This window comes from Natator depressus, chromosome 5, assembly GCF_965152275.1.
Source record: "Natator depressus isolate rNatDep1 chromosome 5, rNatDep2.hap1, whole genome shotgun sequence".
Taxonomy (NCBI): Eukaryota; Metazoa; Chordata; order Testudines; family Cheloniidae; genus Natator; species Natator depressus.
This window is the reverse complement of record NC_134238.1, coordinates 122145316-122171908: the sequence shown is the minus strand read 5'-3', so window position 1 is coordinate 122171908 and position 26593 is coordinate 122145316. Positions and strand designations below refer to the sequence as shown.

Genomic DNA, 26593 nt, shown 5'->3' with positions numbered 1-26593 from the left:
GGTATAGATTGCAGAACAAGGATCAATGGTCTCAAGTTGCAGTGGGGGAGGTTTAGTTTGGATATTAGGAAAAAACTTTTTCACTAGGAAGGTGGTGAAGCACTGGAATGTGTTACCTAGGAAGGTGGTGGAATCTCCTTCCTTTGAAGTTTTTAAGGTTGGGTTTGACAAAACCCTGGCTGGGATGATTTAGTTTGGGGATTGGCCCTGCTTTGAGCAGGGGGTTGGATTAGATGACCTCCTAAGGTCCCTTCCAACCCCCATATTCTAGGAGTCTATGAAAAGCTTTGTATCCCCAGTCCACTGGAGTACAAGACAGGCCCTGTCCAATGAGATCAGGTGTAACCAGCCCTGGGAGCTGCTTACATCACCACTTTGATTACTGGTCTCCATCTTTGAGAGCAACACACCCATTCCTGGTCATGGTCCTGTTGCAGTACTGAACCCGAGAGACATTTCCTTGCCTGAAGGTTTTTAATAGCTCAAGCCCGACTTAGGATAAGCAACAGTGATGGAGCTGCCTAGATGCCACTACCCACTTGTGACTTCAAGCATCGACACAAGGTCTCAGGAAAAAAGCATTACAAGCCCAGCACTGGTCCTATCATGGATCTCCCACAACCCTGAGCCATGTGCCTGTACGGTTATTGGCCTGGCTAGGTTTACACTAGGCAGTAGGAAAGGTTAGGCAGGTGCTTGGCTAATGGCAGGGAGGAAGGACGCAGGCTGGCTGATGTCCATGCTTCAGCAAGTCTGTCTGCTGCTCTATTTCTTGCAGCTCGTCTCCCTGTGTGTGGGTTTTGTTAAATCCCAGTTGCCTGGAGTTGTCAATTCACCATCTCTTTTCCGAGACACTTCCAAGCTGTTGAGCTTCTTGTACTGGACTAGAGGCAAGGCCCCACAGTCTCCCACCACTGTATGTGACCCTTTTAACTTCGCTCATTACCAGTAGTAGGTTCTCAGTTCTCCATACACCCCATTTCCTCTCAAGGCCATAGTGCCCTGTCTCAACAACCTGGGTTCCTCCCTCTGTTAGTTGGTCTCAGAGTCCGTAATGTTGCCTTGCTACACACTGGAAGCCAGACGAGAGTTCTCAAGGGGCTGTTGCCTCCTTCTACCTGAGAAAAGTCTCAATGGAAGTGTGTCAAATGGAGGCACCTGAAGAGATGCCTTCACCCAGGAGACGAGCTCAGCCATTCTGGAGCCCTGCCAGAGAAAAAAGTGGGTGGAGGGGGTTTGTGTGTATGAAGAAGAGGGGCATGGGGTCACCTGTACAGTATGTTTCTACAGAGCATGAGCCAGGGAGGAAATCACATTAAGCAGACAGGACTTTGAATGCAGTTGAGGTTTATTGTGACATTAAACCCTAGTTTTACACATTACAAAGCTAGGAAAAAGATCAAGCTCAGGAGCACTTTCTATGTACAGAGGAAGACAGCTGTATGTATGTCCTGAGAGAAGCAGACTAGCCCTGCAAGGGATGCAGTCCTGCACGACTAGTGATGCCACCCAGTAACCGGTAATAAATGGTTCTGGAGGAGTGGGTGTGGGAAATGACATTCACGTTCTGCAATTCTGCAGAAGGTGGACGGAGGTCAACTCTTCCATCTGACAAAGCAGAACTGTGGCCTCAGCAAGGAGACCCCACACTAGCTATGCAGGCAATTCAGCTGGATTCCTTCCAGCAGCAGGGGAAACCCTTCAGGCCTCCAGCTTCTTTCCTTCCTCCACCAGCTCATCAGGAGACGGTGGGGAGTCTCCAGCGGGAGTGAAGGGTCCCACGATCCATTCCAGGGGAATGTTCTGCATCACGTATTCCAGCAGCTCATCCAGGGACTCCTGGGCCTTGGTCACCATCTCCCGACTACGGGCAAGGGCACTGCTGGACAGATCCTGGAAACAGCCGGCACTGGAGAAGGAAGCCTGGAGCTCTTCTATACTGCTCGAGACCTGCTGGGCCTTGTCCTGGATAGTGCTGGGAAGGCCCTGGATGCTGCCCAGGAGAGTAAGGCAGGTGGTTTTCAGTTGCTGGGTGAGGCTCTGGGACATGGCTAGAGCCTGAGCTTCAACCTGATGGAAGGAGAAAGAGACTGGAGTATCTGCAAGTTTCCCCTACAGATGGGGGGAGTTTGCTGAAACAAGGCTGTGAGGGCGAGAAGGAGCATACCTTTGCGGAGTCTGGTTCCTCCTGCCCTTCCAACTTCCCCCTGCAGCACTGGAGCCACATCTGGTACAGACGGTCCTGGCCATTGTGAAGCTTCTGATCTACAGCCTGCTTGATCTGCAGGAGGAGAGGGCAGTTAGCTGGGAAGAGCAGGAGGCGGCTGGCCAGGGAAGCTCTCCCACAGCTAGGTGTGGGCAGCAAGCCGGCAGCACTACTGCAGCGACACAGCTGGGCCTAGGAACAAACAGTGCCAATGGCACTGAGCATGGGAGGCTGCAGAAACCGTGTCAAGGTTCCTCCCCCACTCTGAACTCTAGGGTACAGATGTGGGGACCTGCATGAAAACGTCCTAAGCTTACTTTTACCAGCTGAGGTTAAAACTTCCCCAAGGTACAAATTAATTTTACCCTTTGCCCTTGGAATTTCCACTGCCACCACCAAACTCTAACTGGGTTTACCAGGAAACGTAGTTTGGACACGTCTTCCCTCCCAAAAATCCTCCCAACCCTTTGTGGAAGTATAACATTGTATAACATTGGGACATGCTGGATACATTGTATATGAGAGGGCATGCCAAAACATGTTACAAAGTATCTGAGGGAGCACACGTAGGGACAGTTAGCTTTTGAATGGAGAAGCAATTAAGCAGGCATCAGAATGGAAGGTGTGAAGGGCAATTAGTTAAGTTAACTGGAAGCTGTTAAAGGAGATTGTTAAGGGTGGCAGGTAATTGAAGATCCCTGAGACCAGTCAGGGATCTCGAAGGGTGGTGACTAAAATTTTTCTTCTTTTGTCTGTAACTTGTGTCTCTTAATTTATACAGCTTGCTGGAGAACAAGCCCCACTCGGGGGGCTCACTTCTAAATGTATTAGCAGAGCAGCTTTGCTAATAAAACAGAGTGGTCTGATAAATTGTGAGCGAGTCAAACTTTGACAATTTGGAGGTTCCACCGAGATGGCAAGCGGCTTCACTGAGGCTGTGTGATCCCTGACTGCCTTGCAGGACGATCGTGGCAGTCGGCGCCTGGACGCTTAGTCCAAGCGATCCTCCACAAGACAAAAAGGTACACAGCAGCAGCGCAGTCTACGCCATTGAACTTGTTGCTTCCCACTCTGTTCGGGTAGGGGTCTTTGGATCCAGCTTCTGGAATCAGACGTCTCAGGTAATTATTATTTTTGTGCTTTAACCGGTTTGAGGACTGTCTTGTCTTTGTGTCTATCCGTCTTCCCCGTGGTGTGTGTGTTAATCTGGGAGCGATCTCTGTCCGGAGACTGGCTGACCAAGGGGTCCCCGTCCCCACGGTCTGAATAAGTGGAATCTGCACAGCTGCAGCCGCACCACGCCTTGGGTATAACCCCTGGTGTGAAAGCAAGGGCAGTTGAGGCAGTAGCCTGTGGGCTCCTTTCTGTGTCTTGCACCGGGTACCGCTCTGCGGAGCCCAAATTTCCTTCTTGTGTGAGTGCTGTGTGAAGTCCTCCTGGATGGGTAATCAGAAGTCTAAGGTAGAACAGTTCCCTAAGGGAACTCCAGCTTATTTTATGTGTTTTAGGAGGGGTCTGGACTCTTGTAGGCTTCTTGAAAAATGGTCCAAATTAGCTCTAGAGAACCCCAAATTACAGTGGCCACTGTTAGGTTCTTGGGACAAGGATCAAGTGGACGCTTTAAAAAGCAAACTCGTCCTCCCAAAAACCAAATTGGAGAGAGGAGAAGTAGACTGCTTCATGCAGTGGTGGGAAGAGGCAAATCGTAGATGGACTGAGTCAAAACTCACCTCTCAAAAATTCTATCAAAAAACTAACAATTCAATTGGATGCAGTCTCTCCCACCACTAGTCCGAGTGCTCCCCTTTGCCCAGTCCTGTGGAATGATCCGGATCAAACCCGACCCCCCACCATACTCCTGCGCAAATAAGAAATCAGAAAAGGAAAAATCTTCAGTGACTATTGAAGATAATGAAAGTGAAGAAGATACCCTCATTGGCCTCGCAGCTCTGCAAAATATTATGAAGAAGAAATCCAAAGCAGACTGCAAAGATTCTCTTGACATCTCTTCTTGGAAAAGAGAACCTGATGGGAGGTTAATGAGAGACTCTGATCAAACTGTTCTGGCACCCTTACGCGTCCTTAAGATGGGAGAAAGTGAGTCCATATGGGATTATAAGCCCTGGACTCATACGGAACTTTTATCTATAGTTAAAAGTTTTCCCAAACCACAGGAAAACTGTCAAATTTGCTGAGGAGTTTCTGTTAATCTGTGAAACCTATGAACCCTCTGAGACAGATCTCCTCCAACTGTGTAAATTGTTAGCTCCTGCCAGTTATTATGAAAAATGGTTGGCTGCCGCAGACTGGCCACCTGAGGCACGCCACTCAACCATAAAAAGTACTGGCCCAGATTCGGCATACAGAGACTGGTGTATGGCTCTTTGGAAGCGCCTGCATCAAGCCATTCCCAAAGTGTGGTCTCCTAAAACAAACTGGACAGCAATATGTTGCTGTAAGCAAGGGCAAGGAGAAAGCCCAGGCGACTATAGGTCCCGGCTAACTGATATTTTCCTACAACATTCAGGAATACAAGAGCCCGATGTAAATGGGCAGGGGGCCTTGGCACATGCATTTGTTGATGGTCTTCTCCCTGCCACAGGCAGCATGTTAAAACGAATAAGTGTGGGATGGGAGACTGAAACCATGGACAAATTGCTGGCAGTAGCAGAGCATTGCCACCGCACTTTAAAAGGAAAGGAGGAACAGTCCTCCCAAAAGTTAATGGCTCTGCAGATACAGCATTATTCAGGACTAAGCAGACCACACCGGGGACAGGGACGGGGTTGCGGAACGGGGCGGGGGGCTGGATTAACTGTGGTTTGTAACTACTGTAAACAGCCTGGACACTGGAAAAAAAAAAAAAAAAAAAGAGTGTCCAAGATGACCTAATAATTATATGGGAAATCAAGTGAACCCCCCGCTGGTTCCTCCAGCTGATCCCCAACCCTATTTTTCACCCCAACAATGACGGGATGCTGGGGAACCTCACAAAGTTTTAGCTCCCTTATTACCTCTGTCCCCTACTGGAGAATGTGTCCTGACTGTAAATGATCTCTCTCTCCCCCTTTCCTTGTTGATACTGGAGCTTCTCTTTCTACAATCCACACCACTGACTTGCCTGAGGTTCCCCGATCTGGAAAATCTGTGTCTGCTGTTGGCATTACAGGGATCCCTACCTCTTTTCCCCCTCTCAAAACCTTTGTCTGTTCAGGTCGGTCCCCTCTCTGAGGGAGCATGCATTCTTCCTCTCCGATTCCACCCCTGCAAACCTTCTGGGACAGGACTTGCTATGCAAACTTGGCTGTTCTATTTACTGCTCCCCAGATGGTGTCTATCTGCAAATCCCTCAGGCTTCCTTATGTGATTCTGTAGCCTCCCTGCTGTCTGAAACTTCCCTCTCCACTCCGGTCTTTGGGTTGCTCTTTGCATTCTGATTCCCTTTGGCGATCGCCCACCGGTACCTTTGTAGCCCCCCTCTCACTCTACCCGTCTCTAGCCACCCTGCTACATGGTGTTTCGCATGTCGTCAAGGAGGGGATGGTCTCTGCTATGAGTAAGGCGGGGTGGTGGGCTCCCCATTTCAGCTCCTTTGCAACCCGCCACTGTGCCGCTTGTGTTACTTGTCAAAGCCACAATGTAGGCAAATCTGTAAAAGTAACAAGGGTTCCGGGGTTTGCCTCAAGCACCTTTCCTACACTGGCAACTTGATTTTGTACAAATGCCAAAGTGTCAGAAATATGAATTCATTTTAGTTATAATATGTCTGTTTTCGGGTTGGATTGAAGCCTTTCCCTGTCGCAAAGCTGATTCATTGTCCGTTGCAAAATGTCTGTTAAACCACATTATCCCTACCAAGGGAATTCCTGCTACTGTCTAGTGGCCGGGGAACACATTTTACTGGAAAAATTGTTCAACATCTAAACCAGGTATTACATGTCACCCACCTGTTGCACTGCCCTTACCATCCACAGAGTGCAGGGGCAGTTGAAAGGCGAAATGGTGTGCTTAAAAATAAGCTGGCAAAAATCTGTAGTTCCACAGGGTTAAACTGGCCAGCTGCTTTACCACTGGCCCTTATGGAAATTCGGTCATCCCCATCCCAGAGACACAAATGGAGTCCATTTGAAATCATCATGGGACGCCCTATGCGAACAATGGCTACTATTACCCCAGCCCCAGACCTAAACCTAACTCACAGCACGCTCCTCCAGTACTGCAAAGGGTTAATGCAAGCTGTGAGCTCCTTCCATTCACAGGTGCGAGCAGCTTGGCCGACGGAACCCACCTCTGCTGCCTGTCACACTCTTGAGCCTGGTGATTGGGTCTACATGCGGCACCACCTTCGGAAGCACGGCTTGGAACCCCGGTGGAAGGGTCCATACCAGGTACTGCTCACCACCCAGACAGCAGTGAAATTATCCAGCATCGCTGCATGGATCCACGCCTCACAGTGTAAGCCAGCACCACCTCAAGGGGACCAAGCACCTCCGCAAGACCACGCAGAACCAGCTTCAACCCCAGAAGACAAAGAGGAACAGCCTGCAATACCTTACAATCTGCGCTCTCGTCAGGGTTGCCAGAAGCAGAGGGTAAGCAGACAGCAGGACCCAACAAACAAGAAGCAGTAGTGAGCCTAGTGCCTGCTGGACGTAAAACCGTGACTGTGGTTCCCTCGAAAGGGGTTGTCAGAACCAGAAAGGGTCCTGCTTCCAACATGTGTCCTTTGAGAAGCTTAATCCTCAGCTACTGTGTCCTGAGGGTCTGGGGAATCCAGAGTGACAGTGACACTTCTTTCATCCAACAGGTGCAGATAGCCCAGATCCTGAATATTTCTAATTGCTGGGTCTGCAGCCACATCCCAGCTCACTCACAAGCTAGTATCCCCACCATGGCAATCCCTTTGAATTCCTCAGAGCTTGCTGGAGAACCCTATCCACTTAAAAGGACATGGAAGGAAAATGACACTTGGGGGCTAGGAAAAACATATGTTACCCCTAACCAGAGTGCTAATCTAATGTTGTTAAATGTCACCAGTGAAAGTAATGAAAAAGAACGATTGATGTATGGAATCCAGTAAGTCATTGGTCATGGGCGTAGCCTTGACCAAAAGGGGGGGATTGTGGAAGTATAACATTGTATAAGGGGACATGCTGGATACATTGTATATGAGAGGGCATGCCAAAACATGTTACAGAGTATCTGAGGCAGCACACGTAGGGACAGTTAGCTTTTGAAGGGAGAAGCAATTAAGATAGAGCCAGCATGTCTAAGAAGCAGGCATCAGAATGGAAGGTGTGAAGGGCAATTAGTTAAGTTAACTGGAAGCTGTTAAAGGAGATTGTTAAGGGTGGCAGGTAATTGAAGATACCTGACTGGTCTCAGGGATCTCGAAGGGTGGTGACTAAAATTTTTCTTCTTTTGTCTATAACTTGTGTCTCTTAATTTATACAGCTTGCTGGAGAACAAGCCCCACTCGGGGGGCTCACTTCTAAATGTATTAGCAGAGCAGCTTTGCTAATAAAACAGAGTGGTCTGATAAATTGTGAGTGAGTCAAACTTTGACACCTTGCACCCCACTTCCTAGGGAAGGTTTGGTAAAAATCCTCACCAATTTGCATAGGTGACCTCAGACCCAAACCCTTGGATCAGAGAACAATGAAAAAGCATTCAGTTTTCTTACAAGAAGGCTTTTAATAGAAGTAAAGGAATCACCTCTGTAAAATCAGGATGGTAGATACCTCACAGGGTAATTAGATTCAAAACATAGAGAACACCTCTAGGCAAAACCTTAAGTTACAAAGAAGACACAGACAGGGATAATCATTCTATTCAGCACAGTTCTTTTCTCAGCCATTTAAAGAAATCATAATCTAACACATACCTAGCTAGGTTACTTACTAAAAGTTCTAAGACTCCATTTCTGTTCTGTTCCCAGCAAAAGGAGCTTACAGACAGACAGCCACAGACCCTTTGTTTTTTCTCCCTCCTCCCAGCTTTTGAAAGTATCTTGTCTCCTCATTGGTCATTTTGGTCAGGTGCCAGGGAGGTTACCTTTAGCTTCTTAACCCTTCACTAGTGAGAGCATTTTTCCTCTGGCCAGGAGGGATTTTAAAGTGGTTTACCCTTCCCTTTATAATTATGACAGACCATGACCCACAGCAGCTACAGGGCAGGGGAGAGGGGTCGTGTTCCTACCAGGTCAATGATTTGCTGGAGCTGGGAGAGGGCCTCCAGGGTGCGCTACCTGGCTTGTCTCATCATGCCTAGGGCGTGCTGGTAGGCTCGCTGGCGCAGCGTGCTCGAAAGGGAACCCAGATGCACGTAGTAACTCCGCTGCTCTGCAGGAGCCTCTCCAGGCCCCTCAACGGGAGTTGTGGCAAGCTCAGCTGGAAGGGAAAAGGGGTCAGTTGGCAGCAGTGGTGCAAGTAAGGCAGTAAGGTCAGGTACACCGCACCATTAAGACATTTGTTGCTGGTATGACGTACTGGAATGACGTTCGGTATCCATTGAAAACTGCAGGGCTCTCAGGAACCGCAGCAGCAAAAGGAGCAGAACGCTGGCACCTCCTCCGGTGTGGCTGTACCGCCCCCAGCTGGCTCCCCACCAGCCCTTCCACGTAGTTCCATCTCCTGTCTGGAATCTGTAGAGCCACCTGCACAAGGCAGGGTGTGGCTGTTTTGGGGAAGTCACGTGCCCCCCCTGCCCTTTTGGATCCCTCCCATGAGTCGCCGTACTGGTAAGAGTTTAAATCTACTTGCACCACCGGTTGGCAGGGCCAGGATACAAGGCAGGGATGCGTTCAGCCCTCCCAAAGCTTGTGACCGATGGAATATTTCCCAGGGCACCTTTGGATGCCCTGCAGCACCGACCAGTAAGGCAGCGGGTAGCTGCACAGGGAGCAGCGTCAGAGCCAGACGACAGGGCTAGCTGAGGGCCCAGCATGAAGGAACAAAGGGGAGGGCTAGTAACCAAGTAAGGTTGCAAGGGAGCCTGAAGGAGAGGTGGCTCTTTTGGCAGCTCAGCTGTGAACACTGAACAGCTGTGAGTCCAAACCACACCCCAAGACACCAGGGTCACATTGGTTTGTATTCAGCAGAGGGGTTCTTACCGAGCTCCTCCTAGGTCATGGGGAGGTAGTAGTCCACCAGCTGCTCAGATTTCCCCAATGCTGTGTCTATGCCACTGGCAGCCATCTGCCCCATGCTGGAGCCCATCACTGTGCTCATGCTGCTGGTCACGGCGGATTTGGTCACCTCCACGCTCTCCTGGACAGCCCCTTGGGCCACGCTCACCATGCTGGTCACTGCATCCTTGGCCTCAGTGACCATGCTGCAGACTGCATCCTTGGCACCCACCATTGTGGCACGCACGAGGTCTTGGGCATCCAAAGCCACCTAGAGGGAAAGGGGTCAGAAGAGAGGTCACTGAACACCTAGCGGAAGTGAAGGGCCCACAACCTCATCCTGCTCCAGGACCAGCCGTGACACTCCTGTGGTTACCTTCTCAATCGGCTGCTGCAGGATGGGCAGCTGCTCCTCCAGTCTGTCCAGACCCCGACAGGCATATTCATTGGCTGCTTCAACTGTAACACAACCACAGAACTCGTTCCCTTAATTCGTTCACGTGCACAGATCTCGTGGGGCTGCTAATCTGTGTACACTGGAGGACTGGTGTTCCTAAGCAAGTGTCCCAGGTTACTGATGGGAAAGCCAAGGAAGAGAGGTTGGGCAAGTTGCCCAAGGCTATGGAGCCAGTCTGGGTCAGCGCAGGTTTAGCACTCAGGAGATCCCCCTGCCAGCCATCTGTTCATCCACCCCCAGCTTCTCCTAGAGGGTTTCAGGAGTCTCCAGTGCCCGCAATGGGCTCAGATCCCTTCAGCATTGGAGCTGCTTCCTGTGCCCTCTAGCAGGTATTGCTCCATGGCATTAGGTGCCATACACAGTGCATGTGGCTGTGTGGTACTGGGCCAGCCACGCACACCAGGGATTGTGCCTGGGCACTGCCTGCCTCTAGGCTGGCCCAGCTCAGCACCGGTACCTGAGCAAGAGTCCCCACTAGCAGCTGCTGCAGCCGTCAGAGCCGCTCCGCGCAAGGCCAATGCCTTGGCCAGATCACGTCCAGGAGCTAGCCGAGTTCAGGGGAGCATGAGAAGCGAGTCTGGATTCTGTTTGCTGCCAGTTGGAGGCCAAGCTCAGTAGTGGGCCTAGAGCCACTGTAGGCTGAGCCTGCCCCCAGACCCACCTCCCCCACCACACACCCACGAGTGTTCCAGCCTCCCCTCCCTTACTCACGCTGTGGCTCCAGCTGGTCCAGGATGGGCCGTGCCCCGGTGATGGCAGCAGACGTGATGGCCCTCACCCCAGTCTCTGCCACCTCACAGACCGCTTTGATGGCTGGGTGGGTCTCTTTGGTGGCAGCGTAGCTGGCAGAGGCCATCTCACAGGCAGAGCTGACCAAGGGCAGGCCAGCCACCCTGTCCCCTGCAGTCTGAGGGAGGGAAAGAGGAGTCAGCTGAGGAAGAGCTCCTGGCTTGTCAAGGTGCCCCTCCTGTCTCTTTCCCTCTGCATCTACTGATTCTGTAGGAGACGGTCCTCAGAGCTAGGCAGTCTCTTGTCCCTGTCAGCAGGGGTTCAGTGGCCTGCCTGTAACATTAGTTACTCACCCAGAAGCCTGGTCCTATTCGAACAGCTGCCAATATTCAGCAATCTTGGCACACCCACCAACAAAACAGAACTATGTCACAGTCTCTTTCTGTCAGCGAGAGTAGGAATGGAGAGACCTTTTGTCTTTTCCAGTGAAGTCTCTCCCGATCAGGATCCATGTCTCGGTCCAGGACACGGTACAATGCCCCCCTCTTTTTTGGGGGCCCTTGGGCATTACAGTCAACGGGATTTGCCAGTGTTACAGTGCAGACAGCATTCAAACAGTCCCCAGTGCTCCTCCTGGCTTCAGGAGGCACTTGTGGGCAGTGACTACGGCACTCAGAGCTACAATCATTGGCTAGTATTGTGGTTACGAGTCCCTGTCTCCAGCAGTGGAGACATTCAAGCTAGAACAGCCCTTCCAGCTGCCAAGCACACCTGCCTCCCCAGGAGGGACCCACCTGTTGCTCCTCTGCCTGGATTTCCACCTGTGGTTCATTTTCCTTAGCAGACATAGTCGAGTGAGATGTCCCTGCAAGATCCGAAAAGGAATATTGAGTGGCTACAGCAGGAAATCAATTTTGTGTAGGAACATCAGGAGAGCTGCTCCCGGTCCGTTTTCTTTAAGAGCCAGACCAGGTTGTCCCCCGTAGTAAGTCTCTCTACAGAGAGAAGAGGCCAGGGCCTTAAACCTTTCATCTAAGGCAGGCCCAGAAACAGAAACAGCCAGTTTGTCTGTGTGTGGTCTTCTGTCATTGCATGAGTCTCTAGAGGGCCCAGGTTTGATCCTGCCGATGACCAGGGTCTGTTGGTGATTTACACATAGATCGATCGATATTAAGTCAGAAGCGACCATTATGGTCATCTAACTTGACCTCCTGCACAACGCAGGCCACAGAATCTAACCCACCCACTCCTGCAAAAACCCTCTCATTTATGTCTGAGCTATTGAAGTCCTCAAATCGTGGTTTAAAGATGTCAAGGAGCAGAGAATCCTCCAGCAAGTGACCCGTGCCCCATGCTACATAGAAAGGCGAAAAGCCTCCAGGGCCTCTTCCAATCTGCCCTAGAGGAAAATTCCTTCCTGACCCCAAATATGGCAATCAGCTAAACCCTGAGCTTAGGGGCAAGACTCACCAGCCAGATACCCAGGAAAGAATTCTCTGTAGAAACTCAGATCCCACCCGATGTAACACCCCATTTACACACTCCGAAAGCTTCTACTCAGACTTCGAGACCCAACAATACCTCCCAAAGGGAACACCAGGACACCTGCACAGCTCAGAGGCATCCTCTCCATTTAGTCTTTTCCCAGATAATACCAGGGCTAATTCCATTTGTCCCAGAGTACAATCACTGACAGAAGTTATCCTGCTGAAGGTAGTAGACATGGACGACACACACAGAACACTGAATTGAGAAGGTACCATTGGTGAGCCTGCAGGGACCTCGAGAGTGAGTAGTGTTTAAGTCTCCCCGGATTCTGAGTTACATAGGAGATGATCATAATGGTCCCTTCTGACCTTAATATCTATGAGTCTACATCGGGGATGCCCAGTATGGCAGGCTGGTTATTTTAAAGCCAATTTAGCTGGTAAAAATACAAATACTTTCTATTGTCAGTTAAAGACTGGTCTGGTAAAGAAACAGATTCCACTTCAGGTAAATGGACACCATCACCCCTAGATATGAGAGTGAGACCACTAACTAGAAAGCTAGGGCCAGGGAGCGTTTCCCTTATGGGAAGGCACCAGGCCTGCTATCTTTATTGTTTTCTGCATTATCTGTTTCAGATACATATTGGTTACCCAGCACTCCAGTCTCAGCTGAATCAGCCACCTCAGTCAAGTGTTTCCACCTGCAGATCATTAGGACAAGCCAGAACTCAGACCACAGCCAGAAGTCCCAATCCCCATCCCTGAGTGGGAACAGCATAGCTTAGCTCAGGTAGAGGTGAGTGGAGGGTTTTCCCATAGTCCAAGCTCTAATTTAGTTCTCCTTGTTAAATATTCTGTTCTTCTCTAGGGAAGCCTCTATCTCCTAGAACATACCATTAATCCAGGCCTCCCCGTCTGGAAGGCAGACAGTTTCCTTCCCTGGACTGTTTGGTCAGAAGACTCAGCTAGAAATGCTTTACAGAAGTACAGCTACCAAGCACTGAAAGTAGCTAAGAGCTTCTGATCATTCAATCCTAGCTACTACTAGCCATCAGGCAAGACATTGTGTCACATTCTGTGTAAGAAAGAGCCCCCATCTAAACACCCAAAGAAGCAGAAACATAGTACAGAGCTTAACCACGCATCTTACCAAACTTCCACACTACTAATCCTTCACCAATACTCAGACCTCTCCCAGGTCTCAGCCATTATATTCCTGTGATGATGTCATCATGGGGCTGGACACACTTGACAGACAGCTTAGGAGACCAATCACACAGCTGCATTCCCTACTTTACCCAGTGAGGGCTGTGAGCCTCTTAAATGTTACAGGGTTTTGGAGTTGCCAATTTTGGCTCCCGCTGGACTGTCTGAAGAGCGTCTTTATGCTCCATTTACCTGGTAACATTTTCAGTGTAGAAGGTTTTTTGTCACTAAAACAATCTAACAGAGGAGATTGCTGGTAGCTCAAAGAGAGTTAGTTGCCCCACGCTGGGCAATAAGGGGTTAAAGACTGAGTGCAGTTAGCAGTTCCAATATAAGTGTCAGTTCAATACGTGGAACCCCCAGGCTCAGGGGGCATCAGGGGAGCATTTGGGAAATGATGGGGATGACACAGCCACAGGGAAGGACTAAGAGGGGAGACAAGCTCAGGGAAAAGTTTGGGCGGGGGGGGAGTCAATCATAGCCACTATGCTTGGCTCTACCCTCTCCCCATTATCATTCTCTGGCCTAGTTACTCCAGTGCCAGGGTCCTTCCCAGCTGGAGTGACAGGAGATCACACCATGTATAACTTCTTCCCATAACCTCCCCATTGCCCTTCACACAGGGAGTAAAATCAAAGCAGGGAGTGACAGAGGCCTGGGGCTGAGGCAGGTGCTCACCTCACTCCTTTCAAGCAAGCCTAGATGTTCACACCCATGGGACTGTCCCACAAGGGGGATGTGAGTGGGCCTCCATCCAGACACACGACCTTCAGCTTCAGTGGCTGCAAAGGCCAGAGTGGGGCAGTTTTAGGCCCTGATTCTACAATGAGCCCTGCACAAACCAGTCCCTGCATTTACTCAGACCCCAGTAACTTCAACAGGCAGTTGGGAAGAGTAGCTGAGTTCCAGAGGGCTCTGCACAGGTGCAAGTAACACCAGCACAGAGAGACCATTGCATGCCCAAGGCTTAGCAACCACCTTCCCATCCATAGCCCTCCCACACAGGCAGCCAGCAGAAGAAGCAAGCCCAACCATGTTGAGAGCACACTACAAGTCTGCCTACTTAGGGCTTGCTGAAATAACTCACTGCTCCTTGTGCCATAAATCCTGCACACGGTGGGTTAGTCAGTCACTGCATTTGCTTTACATAACTTAAGACTGGCCCAGCAACATTTTCAATCGGGTTTCTTAGGTCTGACCCTGGCTTGGGGATGTGTTAGAACCGCTCCTTCTCTACGGAAAGATTAGCTGCAGGGGCTGCGCTCGGGAAACGTAGGCTGCAACATTCTTCATGGTGTAAAGAAAATCCAGCTCCCACTTCTATCCAAGTTTGAAGCTAATATCTGTCGATGTGAAATCCACTCTTTGACATCACATTTTTATTAGACTTGGACTAAAGAGGAAAGAGCTTCACTGGGCTTGAACACAGAAGTCACATTAGCTGACCACCAGTCCTGAAGTCTGCACTTACTCTTCCATATCCCTAAAAGGAGCAGGCTAGGACCTTTACTCACCCCAGCAGGGCTCCACCTAGCTAGTGTGTTGGAGGGGCCTCTGTTAATCCAGAACACAGCAGGGTATGTAACACACTTCCAGTTACACAGGCAAATTAGCCTCAGTGATCGCTCCCTGTCAATTAGAGAGTTTCTGACTTTTCTGCAGAAAAGGACCTTGAAGTTACAGTGGACAAGAAGCTGGCTATGAGTCAACAGTGTGCCCTTGTTGCCAAGATGGCCAAGACATTTTGGGCTGTGCAAATAGGGGCATTGCCAGCAGATCAACGGATATGATTGTTCCCCTCTATTTGACATTGGTGAGGCCTCATCTGACGTACTGTGTCCACTTTTGAGCCACACACTACAAAAAGGATGTGAAAAAATTGGAAAGTGTTCAGCAGAGGGCAACAAAAATGATTAGGGAGACTAACACATGACTTATGAGAGAGGCTGAGGGAACTGGAATTGTTTAGTCTGCAGAAGAGAAGAATGGAGGGGGGATTTGATAGCTGCTTTCAACTACCTGAAAGGGGGTTCCAAAGAGGATAGATCTAGACTGTTCTCAGTGGTAGCGGAGGACATAACAAGGATCAATGGTCTCAAGTTGCAGTGGGGGAGGTTTAGGTTGGATATTTGGAAAAACTTTTTCACTAGAAGGGTGGTGAAGCACAGGAATGCATTACCTAGAGAGGTGGTGGAACCTTCTTCCTTTGAAGTTTCTAAGGACAGGCTAGACAAAGCCCTGGCTGGGATCATTTAATTGGGAATAGGTCCTTCTTTGAGGAGGGAGTTGGACTAGATGACCTCCTGAGGTCCCTTCCAACCCCCCATATTCTGGGAGTCTATGGAAAGCTTTGTATCCCCAGTCGATTGGAGTACAAGGCAGGCCCTGTACAATGAGATCAGGAATAACCAGCTATGGAAGCTGCTTACATCACCACTTTGGTTACTAGTCTCCATCTTTGAGAGCAACACACCCATTCCTAATCATGCTGCTGCTGCAGTACTGAACCCAAGAGACATTTCCTTGCCTGAAGCTTTTTAATATCTCAAGCCCGAGTTAGGATAAGCCACAGGGATGGAGCTGCCTAGATGACACTACCTACTTGTGACTTCAAGCATAGACACAAGCTCTCAGGACAATGCATTACTAGCCCAGCACTGGTCCTATTATGGATCTCCCACAACCCTGAGCCATGTGCCTGTACTGTTATTGGCCTAGCTAGGTTTACACTAGGCAGTAGGAAAGGTTAGGCCGGTGCTTGGCTAATGGCAGCGAGGAAGGAAGGACGCAGGCTGGCTGATGTCCATGCTTCAACAAGACTGTCTGCTGCTCTATTTCTTGCAGCTAGTCTCCCTGTGTGTGTGTTTTCTTAAATCCCAGTTGCCTGGAGTTGTCAATTCACCATCTCTTTTCCGAGACACTTCCAACCTGTTGAGCTTCTTGCACTGGACTAGAGGCAAGGGCTGGCAGTCTCCCACCACTGTATGTGACCCTTTTAACTTCGCTCATTACCAGTAGTAGGTTCTCAGTTCTCCACACACCCCCTTTCCTCTCAAGGCCATAGTGCCCTATCTCAACAACCTGGGTCTTTCCCTCTGTTAGTTGGTCTCAGAGTCTGTAATGTTGCCTTGCTACCCACTGGAAGCCAGACGAGTGTTCTCAAGGGGCTGTTGCCTCCTTCTACATGAGAAAAGTCTCAGTGGAAGAGTGTCAAATGGAGGCACCTGAAGAGATGCCTTCACCCAGGAGATGAGCTCAGCCATTCTGGAGCCCTGCCAGAGAAAAAAAGTGTGTGTGTGTGTGTGTGTGTGTGTAGAAGAGGGGCCTGGGGTCACCTGTACAGTATATGTTTGTACAGAGCACGAGCCAGGGAGGGAATCACATTAAGCAGACAGCAATTTGAATGCAGTTGAAGTTTATTGTGACATTAAACCCTAGTATTACACATTACAAAGAGCTACGAAAAATATCAAGCTGAGGAGCACTTCCTATGTACAGAGGAAGACAGATGTATGTCAGTTACAATCCATGTTCTGAGAGAAGCAGACTAGCCCTGCAAGGGATGCAGTCCTGCATGACTAGTGACGCCACCCTGTAACTGGTAATACATGGTTCTGGGTAAGTGTGCATGGGAAATGATATTCACGTTCTGTAATTCTGCAGAAGGAAGAGTTGACCTCAGTCCACCATCTGCCAAAGCAGAACTGCGGCCTCAGCGAGGAGACCCCACACTAGCTATGCTGCCAATTCAGCTGGATTCCTTCCAGCAGCAGGGGGAACCCTTCAGGCCTCCACCTTCTTTCCTTCCTCCACCAGCTCATTAGGACACAGTGGGGAGTCTCCAGTGGGAGTGAAGGGTCCCACGATCCAGTCCAGGGGAATGTTCTGCGTCATGTATTGCAGCAGCTCATCCAGGGACTCCTGGGCCTTGGTCACCATCTCCCGACTACGGGCAAGGGCACTGCTGGACAGATCCTGGAAACAGCCGGCACTGGAGAAGGAGGCCTGGAGCTCTTCTATACTGCTCGAGACCTGCTGGGCCTTGTCCTGGATAGTGCTGGGAAGGCCCTGGATGCTGCCCAGGAGAGTAAGGCAGGTGGTTTTCAGTTGCTGGGTGAGGCTCTGGGACGTGGCTAGAGCCTGAGCTTCAACCTGATGGAAGGAGAAAGAGACTGGAGTATCTGCAAGTTTCCCCTACAGATGGGGGGAGTTCACTGGAGCAAGGCTGTCAGGGCGAGAAGGAGGAGAATACCTTTGCGGAGTCTGGTTCCTCCTGCCCTTCCAACTTCCCCCTGCAGCACTGGAGCCACATCTGGTACAGACGGTCCTGGCCATTGTGAAGCTTCTGATCTACAGCCTGGTTGATCTGCAGGAGGAGAGGGCAGTTAGCTGGGAAGAGCAGGAGGTGGCTGGCCAGGGAAGCTCTCCCACAGCTAGGTGTGGGCAGCAAGCCGGCAGCACTACTGCAGCGACACAGCTGGGTCTAGGAACAAACAGTGCCAATGGCACTGAGCATGGGAGGCTGCAGAGACTGTGTCAAGGTTCCTCCCCCACTCTGAACTCTAGGGTACAGATGTGGGGACCTGCATGAAGACGTCCTGAGCTTACTTTCACCAGCTGAGGTTAAACCTTCCCCAAGGTACAAATTAATTTTACCCTTTGCCCTTGGAATTTCCACTGCCACCACCGAACTCTAACTGGGTTTACCGGGAAATGTAGTTCGGACGCTTCTTTCCCCGCAAAATCCTCCCAACCCTTGCACCCCACTTCCCGGGGAAGGTTTGGTAAAAATCCTCACCAATTTGCATACGTGTCCTCAGACCCAAACCCTTGGATCTTAGAACAATGAAAAAGCATTCAGTTTTCGTACAAGAAGGCTTTTAATAGAAGTAAAGGAATCACCTCTGTAAAATCAGGATGGTAGATACCTTACAGGGTAATTAGATTCAAAACATAGAGAATCCCTCTAGGCAAAACCTTAAGTTACAAAAAAGACACAGAGACAGGGATAATCATTCTATTCAGCACAGTTCTTTTCTCAGCCATTTAAAGAAATCATAATCTAACACATACCTAGCTAGGTTGCTTACTAAAAGTTCTAAGACTCCAATCCTGGTCGATCCCCGGCAAACACAGCATACAGACAGACACAGACCCTTTGTGTCTCTCCCTCCTCCCAGCTTTTCAAAGTATCTTGTCTCCTCATTGGTCATTTTGGTCAGGTGCCAGCGAGGTTACCTTTAGCTTCTTAACCCTTTATAGGTGAGAGGATTTTTCCTCTGAGAGATTTTAAAGGGGTTTACCCTTCCCTTTATATTTATGACAGACCATGACCCACAGCAGCTACAGGGCAGGGGAGAGGTGTCGTGTTCCTACCAGGTCAATGATTTGCTGGAGCTGGGAGAGGACCTCCAGGGTGCGCTGCCTGGCTTGTCTCATCTTGCCCAGGGCGTGCTGGTAGGCTCGCTGGCGCAGCGTGCTCGAAAGGGAACCCAGACGCACGTAGTAACTCCGCTGCTCTGCAGGAGCCTCTCCAGGCCCCTCAACGGGAGTTGTGGCAAGCTCAGCTGGAAGGGGAAACGATCAGTTGGCAGCAGTGGTGCAAGTAAGGCAGTAAGGTCAGGTACGCCGCACCATTAAGACATTTGTTGCTGGTATGACATACTGGAATGACGTTTGGTATCCACTGAAAACTGCAGGGCTCTCAGGAACTGGAGCAGTGAAAGGAGCAGAAGGCTGGCACCTCCTCCGGTGTGGCTGTACCGCCCCCAGTTGGCCCCCCACCAGCTCTTCCACACAGTTGCATCTCCTGTCTGGGGTCTGTAGAGCTCCTGCACACAAGGCAGGGTGGGGTCGTTTGGGGGGAGTCATGTACCCCCCCTGCCCTTTTGGATCCCTCCCATGAGTCGCCGTACTGGTAAGAGTTTAAATCTACTTGCACCACCGGTTCGCAGGGCCAGGATACAGGGCAGGGATGCGTTCAGCCCTCCCAAAGCTTGTGACCGATGGAATATTTCCCAGGGTACGTTTGGATGCCCTGCAGCACTGACCAGTAAGGCAGCGGGTAGCTGCACAGGGAGCAGCGTCAGAGCCAGACAACAGGGCTAGCTGAGGGCCCAGCATGAAGGAACAAGGAGAGGGCTAGTAGCCAAGCTAGGTTGCAAGGGAGCCCGAAGGAGAGGTGTCTCTTTTGGCAGCTCAGCTGTGAGCACTGAACAGCTGTGAGTCCAAACCACACCTCAAGACACCAGGGTCACATTGGTTTGTATTCAGCAGAGGGGTTCTTACCGAGCTCCTCCTCAGTCATGGGGAGGTAGTAGTCCACCAGCTGCTCAGATTTCCCCAATGCTGTGTCTATGCCACTGGCAGCCATCTGCCCCATGCTGGAGCCCATCACTGTGCTCATGCTGCTGGTCACGGCGGATTTTGTCACCTCCATGCTCTCCTGGAGAGCCCCTTGGGCCACGCCCACCATGCTGGTCACTGCATCCTTGGCCTCAGTGACCGTGCTGCACACTGCATCCTTGGCACCCACCATTGTGGCACGCACAAGGTCTTGGGCATCCAAAGCCACCTAGAGGGAAAGGGGTCAGAAGAGAGGTCACTGAACACCTAGCGGAAGTGAAGGGCCCACAACCTCATCCTGCTCCAGGACCAGCCGTGACACTCCTGTGGTTACCTTCTCAATCGGCTGCTGCAGGATGGGCAGCTGCTCCTCCAGTCTGTCCAGACCCCGACAGGCACATTCATTGGCTGCTGCAACTGAAACACAACCACAGAACTCGTTCCCTTAATTCCTTCACGTGCACAGATCTCGTGGGGCTGCTAATCTGTGTACACTGGAGGACTGGTGTTCCTAAGCAAGTGTCCCAGGTTACTGATGGGAAAGCCAAGGAAGAGGGGTTGGGCAAGTTGCCCAAGGCTATGGAGCCAGTCTGGGTCAGCGCCAGGTTTAGCACTCAGGAGATCCGGCTGCCAGCCATCTGTTCATCCACCCCCAGCTTCTCCTAGAGGGTTTCAGGAGTCTCCAGTGCCTGCAATGGGCTCAGATCCTTTTAGCATTGGAGCTGCTTCCTGTGCCCTCTAGCAGGTATTACTCCATGGCATTAGGTGCCATACACAGTGCATGTGGCTGTGTGGTACTGGGCCAGCCACGCACACCAGGGATTGTGCCTGGGCACTGCCTGCCTCGAGGCTGGCCCAGCTCCCCGCTGGTACCTGAGCAAGATCCCCAACAGCAGCTGCTGCAGCCATCAGAGCTGTTCCGCACATCGCCAATGCCTTGGCCAGATCACGTCTAGGAGCTAGCCGAGTTCAGGGGAGCAGGAGAAGGGAGTCTGTGGATTCTGTTTGCTGCCAGTTGGAGGCCGAGTTCAGTAGTGGGCCTAGAGCCACTGTAGGCTGAGCCTGTCCCCAGACCCACCTCCCCCACCACACACACAGGAGTGTTCCAGCCTCCCTTCCCTTACTCACGCTGTGGCTCCAATTGGGCCAGGATGGGCCATGCCCCGGTGATGGCAGCAGAGGTGATGGCCCTCACCCCAGTCTCTGCCACCTCACAGACACCTTTGATGGCTGGGTGGGTCTCTTTGATGGCAGCGTAGCTGGCAGAGGCCATTTCACAGGCAGAGCTGACCAAGGGCATGCCAGCTACCCTGTCCGCTGCAGTCTGGGGGAGTGAAAGAGGAGTCAGGTGGGGAAGAGCTCCTGGCTTGTCAAGGTGCCCCTCCTGTCTCTTTCCTTCTACAACTCCTGATTCTGTAGCAGACTGTCCTCAGAGCTAGGCAGTCTCCTGTCCCTGTCAGCAGGGGTTCAGTGGCCTGCCTGTGACATTAGTTACACACCCAGAAGCCTGGTCCCATTGGAACAGCTGCCTATATTCAGCAAGGTTTCCATCCTGGCACCCCCACCAACAAAACAGAACTGTGTCACGATCTCATTCCATCAGTGAGAGCAGGAGTGGAGAGACCTTTTGTCTTTCCAAGTGCAGTCTCTCCCAATCAGGAACCATGTCTCAGTCCAGCACCCGGTACAGTGCCCCCACTGGGCATTGCAGTCAGCGGGATTTGCCGGTGTTCTAGTGCAGAGAGCATTCACAGGGGCACCAGTGCTGGTGCTCCTCCCGGATTCAGGGGGCACTTGTGGGCTGTGACTACGGCACTCTGAGAACTAGAACTTGGAGCATTTAGCTAGTGTTGTGGTTACGAGTCCCTGTCTCCAGCAGTGGAGACCTTCAAGCTAGAACAGCCCTGCTAGCTGCCAAGCACACCTGCCTCCCCAGGAGGGACCCACCTGTTGCTCCTCTGCCTGGATCTCCACCTGTGGTTCATTTTCCTTAGCAGACATGGTGGAGTGAGATGTCCCTGCAAGACCCAAAAAGGAATATTGAGTGGCTTCAGCAGGAGCCAGTGAAATCAATGTTGTGTAGGAACACCAGGAGAGCTGCTCCCGGTCCGTTTTCTCCAAGAGCCAGACCAGGTTGTCCCCCTGTAGAAAGTCTCTCTGTACAGAGAACAGGCCAGGGCCTTAAACCTTTGATCTAAGGCAGGCTCAGAGACAGCCAGTTCCTCAAACCCAGGGATGCACTTGTAATCCACACACCTTGTGGGTATGTTCTTCTGTCCCATCTCATGGCACCAGGACCAGTTAGAGAGACAGAGATTAACGCATCAGCTCTACAGTCTTAGCTAAGAGCCTTGTGGCTTTTAGCTCATGCAGTGGAGGCTCATGCATTTAGCTCCAGAGGTCCCAGGTTTGATCCTGCCGATCACCAGTGTCTATCGGTGTTACACACTCCCAAAGCTTCTCCTCAGACTTCTAGACCCAACAATGCCTCCCAAGGGAAGCACCAGGACACCTGCAAAGCTCAGAGGCACCCTCCTAGTTTAGTCTTTTCCCAGTTAATACCAGGGCTAATTCCATTTGTCCCAGAGTACAATCACTGACAGAAGTTACCCTGCTGAAGGTAGTAGCCATTGACTACACACACAGAACACTGAATTGAGAAGGTACCACTGGTGAGCCTTCAGGGACCTCTTGAGTGAGTAGTGTAGGAGCCTCCCTGGATACTGAATTACATAGGACTATTATGATCATCTCCTTTCTGGCCTTAATATCTATGAGTCTACGTAGGAGATGCCCACTATGGCAGGCTGGTTATTTTAAAGCCAATTTAGCTGGTAAAAATACAAATATTTTCTATTGTCAGTTAAAGACTGGTCTGGTAAAGAAAGAGATTCCAGTTCAGGTAAATTGACACCATCACCCCTAGAGGCGAGAGTGAGACTACTAACTAGAAAGCTAGGGCCTTTATAGGAAGGCACCAGGCCTGTTTTCCTTTAGTGTTTCCTGCATTACCTGTTTCAGATACATATTGGTTACCCAGCACTCCAGTCTCAGCTGAATCAGCCACCTCAGTCAAGTGTTTCCACCTGTAGATCGTCATGACAAGCCAAAACTCAGACCACAACCAGAAGTCCCAATCCTCATCCCTGAGTGGGAACAGCATAGCTTAGCTCAGGTAGAATGGTGAGTGGAGAGTTTTTCATAGTCCAGGCTCTAATTTAGTTCTCCTTGTTAAATATTCTATTCTCCTCTAGGGAAGCCTCCATCTCCTGGAACATACCATTAATCCAGGCCTCCCACTCTGGAAGGCAGACAGTTTCCTTTCCTGGACTGTTTGTTCAGAAGACTCAGCTAGAAATGCTTTACACAAGTACAGCTACCAAGCACTGAAAGTAGCTAAGAACTGCCATCTAAACCCCCCAGAGCCTGAGACATAGCTTAACCACACCTCTTACCAAACTTCCACACTACTAATCCTTCACCAATACTCAGACCTCCCCCAGGTCTCAGCCATTATATTCCTGTGATGATGTCATCATGGGGCTGGACACACTTGACAGACAGCTCAGGAGACCAATCACACAGCTGCATTCTCTACTTTGCCCAGTGAGGGCTGTGAACCTCTGAAAAGTTACAGGGTTTCAGAGTTGCCAAACTTGGTTGGATGTGTTCCTGGCGGTCTCATCACATGACAATCTTTAGTTCCTGGAGACTCCAGAACGATCCTGGCGGGCTGGCAAACCTAATTTCAGATTATGAGCTGTTTGGGGCAGGCCTTTTACTCTGTGTTAAGACAGTACCTAGCACGATGGGATTCCAGTTTTGATTTTGGCTTTGAAATGCTACGGTAATACAAATAATAAGAATGCTTCATATTCTCAGAGTGCTCCAGTTGTTCCCTCTGAAGAGCGCCTTTACGCTCCATTTCCCTGGGAACATTTTCAGTGTAGGTGGTTTTTTGTCAGTAAAACAGTTCTAGGAGAGGAGAGTGCTGATAGCTGTTGTATTATTTTGCTTTCTTGCCCACTCCAGAAGAGGCTGGCGAAGTTACTCTGGCCCAGCTGGTACAAGTTGCTTCCTCAGTTCATTTATAGCTTTCCTGTTAGTTGACTTGTCCAGGGAAGAGAACGTGGCACAGGTTTTTAAAGGTATTTAGCTATTGCTCCTCTCAGCATTGCAAGGCCTAAGTGAGTTAGGCCCAGAACCGCAAAGAGAGTTAGTTGCCCCACACTGGGCAATAAGGGGTTAAAGACTGAGTGCAGTTAGCAGTTCCAATATAAGTGTCAGTTCGATACGTGGAACCCCCAGGCTCAGGGGGCATCAGGGGAGCATTTGGGCAGATGCTGGGGGTGACACAGCCACAGGGAAGGACTAAGTGGGGAGACAAGCTCAGGGAAAAGTTTGGGGGGGTGTCAGTTATAGCCACTATGCTCGGCTCTGCCCTCTCCCCATTATCATTCCTGGCCTAGTTACTTCAGTGCCAGGGTCCTTCCCAGCCAGAGTGACAGCAGATCACACCAGGCATAACTTCGTCCCATAACCTCCCCATCACCCTTCACACAGGGAGTAAAATCAAAGCAGGGAGTGCAAATGCCTGGAGCAGCTAAGCAGAGTGACAGAGGCCTGGGGCTGAGCCAGGTGCTCACCTCACTCCTTTAAAGCAAGCCGAGATGTTCATACCCATGTGTCTGTCCCACAGAGGGATGTGAGTGGGCCTCCATCCAGACACACGATCTTCAGCTTCAGTGGCTGCAAGGGCCAGAGTGGGGCAGTGTTAGTCCCTGATTCTACAATGAGCCCTGCACAAACCAGCCCCTGCATTTACTCAGACCCCAGGAACTTCAACAGGCAGTTGGGAAGAGTAGCTGAGTTCCAGAGGGCTCTGCACAGGTGCAAGTATCCCTAGCACAGAGAGACCATTGCACGCTCAGGGCTTAGAAACCGCCTTCCCATCCATAGCCCTCCCACACAGGCAGCCAGCAGAAGCAGCAAGCCCAACCCTGTTGAGAGCACACTACAAGTCTTCCTACCTGGGATCTACAGCTACAATCACTAATTATCCAGAGGGTGCCACCCAGGAGAGAAAGCCAGCTGGGGGCAGGAAGCATCTTTTTCCTTTTCCCATTCCTCCTTCTAATATTCAGACCATTGGGGTGTAGCTGGTGTGATCTCTATGCTCACACCTTGGAACCTCCAACAGGCCTTTGGATTAAATACCTGAGCCTGTTGGTGGATCATCCTGGGGTTTGCTGAAATAACCCACTGCTCCTTGAGCCATAAGTACTGCATCCGGTGGGTTAGTCGGTTACTGTATTTGCTTTATATAATTTAAGACTGGTCCAGCACCAGTTACTATAGGGTATCTTACCTCTGACCCTAGCCGGGCATATGTTACAACCACTCCTTCTCTACGGAAGGATTAGCTGCAGGGGCTGTGCTCGGGAAATGCAGGCTGCAATGTTCTTCATGGTGTAAAGAAAATCCAGCTACTACTTCTATCCAAGTTTGAAGCCAATGTCTGCTGAGGTGAAATCCATTCATTCACCTCACACATTTTATTAGATGTGGACTAAAGAGCATCCTTGGGCTTGAGCACTGAAGTCCCATTTGCTGAACAGCACTACTAAAGTCTGCACTTACTCTTCCATGTCCCTAGAAGGAGCAGGCTATGACCTTCACTCACCCCAGCAGGGCTCCACCTAGCGAGTGCTCTTACTCACTCTTCCCCCTGAGTGTGTTGTAGGGGCCTTTGTTAATCCAGAACACAGCAGGGTTTGTAACACACCTCCAGTTGCAGAGGCAGGTTAGCCTGTCAGTCAGGCAGTTTCTGACTTTGAAGAGCTTGCAATCCCCAGTCCTTTGGAGTACAAGCCAGGCCCTGTCCAATGAGATGAGGAGTAACCAGCCATAGGAGCTGCTTCCATCACCACTATGGTTACTAGTCTCCATCCTTGAGAGCAACACAGCCATTCCTGCTCATGGTGCTGTTGTAGTGCTGAACCCAGGAGACATGGTCTTGCCTGAAGCTTTTTAATAGCTCAAGCCTGAGTTAGGGTAAGCAACAGTGATGGAGCTGCCTAGATGCCACTACCCACTTGTGACTTCAAGCACAGACACAAGCTCTCAGGAAAATGCATTACAAGCCCAGCACTGGTCCCATCATGGATCTCCCACAACCCTGAGCCACGTGCCTGTACGGTTATTGGCCTGGCTAGGTTTACACTAGGCAGTAGGAAAGGTTAGGCAGGTGCCTGGCTAATAGCCAGCCTGCGTCCTTCCTCCCTGCTGATATCCATGCTTCAGCAAGACTATCTGCTGCTCTATTTCTTGCAGCTAGTCTCCCTGTGCGTGTGCGCGTGTGTGTGCAGGGGTGCATTTTGACAACTCCAGGCAACTGGGATTTAACAATTCACCATCTCTTTTCCTGGGCACTTCCAACCTGTTGAGCTTCTTGCACTGGATTAGAGGCAAGGGCCGGCAGTCTCCCACCACTGTATGTGACCCTTTTAACTTCGCTCATTACCAATAGTAGGTTCTCAGCTCTCCACACACCCCATTTCCTCTGAAGGCCATAGTGCCCTAACACCCTGGGTTCTTCCCTCTGTTAGTTGGTCTCAGAGTCTGGCTTCCAGTGTGTAGTAAGGCAACACTACAGACGAGTGTTCTCAATGGGCTGTTGCCGCTGTCTACCTGAGAAAAGTCTCAAAGGAAGAGTGTCAAAAGGAGGCACCTGAAGAGATGCCTTTACCAAGGAGATGAGCTCAGCCATTCTGGAGCCCTGCCGGAAACAAAAGTGGGTGCAAGGGGGGTGTGTGTGTGTGAGAGAAGAGGGGGATGGGGTCGCCTGTACAGTACTCTGTACAAACGTATACGAGTCGGGGAGGGAATCACATTAAGCAGACAGGAATTTGAATACAGTTGCAGTTTATTGTGACATCAAACCCTAGTTTTACCTAGTACAAAGCTAGTAAAAATATCGAGCTGAGGAGCACTTCCTATGTACAGAGGAAGACAGCTGTATGTATGTCCTGAGA

The 26593-nt window shown here is 50.6% G+C and overlaps 1 protein-coding gene and 1 pseudogene across 1 annotated transcript; both read right to left on the bottom strand.

Annotated features, from left to right (window-relative positions):
- Window positions 1–1701: 1701 nt before the first annotated feature.
- On the bottom strand, window positions 1702–13186 carry LOC141987090 (perilipin-3-like; annotated as a pseudogene).
- Window positions 13187–16997: 3811 nt separating this feature from the next.
- On the bottom strand, window positions 16998–25207 carry LOC141988002 (perilipin-3-like). Its single transcript, XM_074953825.1, has 9 exons — window positions 25200–25207; window positions 23015–23064; window positions 21507–21607; window positions 20688–20883; window positions 19894–19976; window positions 19503–19788; window positions 18591–18781; window positions 17467–17580; window positions 16998–17366 (listed from the first exon to the last, which is right to left on the bottom strand). The coding sequence occupies exons 1-9, from the start codon at window positions 25205–25207 to the stop codon at window positions 16998–17000; spliced, it is 1398 nt and encodes a 465-aa protein (XP_074809926.1).
- Window positions 25208–26593: the final 1386 nt, after the last annotated feature.

Bases quoted from the DNA above. Each gene is read 5' to 3' on its own strand.
- LOC141988002 (XM_074953825.1), bottom strand. The intron at 21,608-23,014 runs GTAAGAGGTGTG...CTCCTGCTGAAG, and splicing joins ATTAGTAGTGTGGAAGTTTG to CCACTCAATATTCCTTTTTG. The intron at 18,782-19,502 runs GTAAGAACCCCT...TTCCCCTTCCAG, and splicing joins CATGACTGAGGAGGAGCTCG to CTGAGCTTGCCACAACTCCC.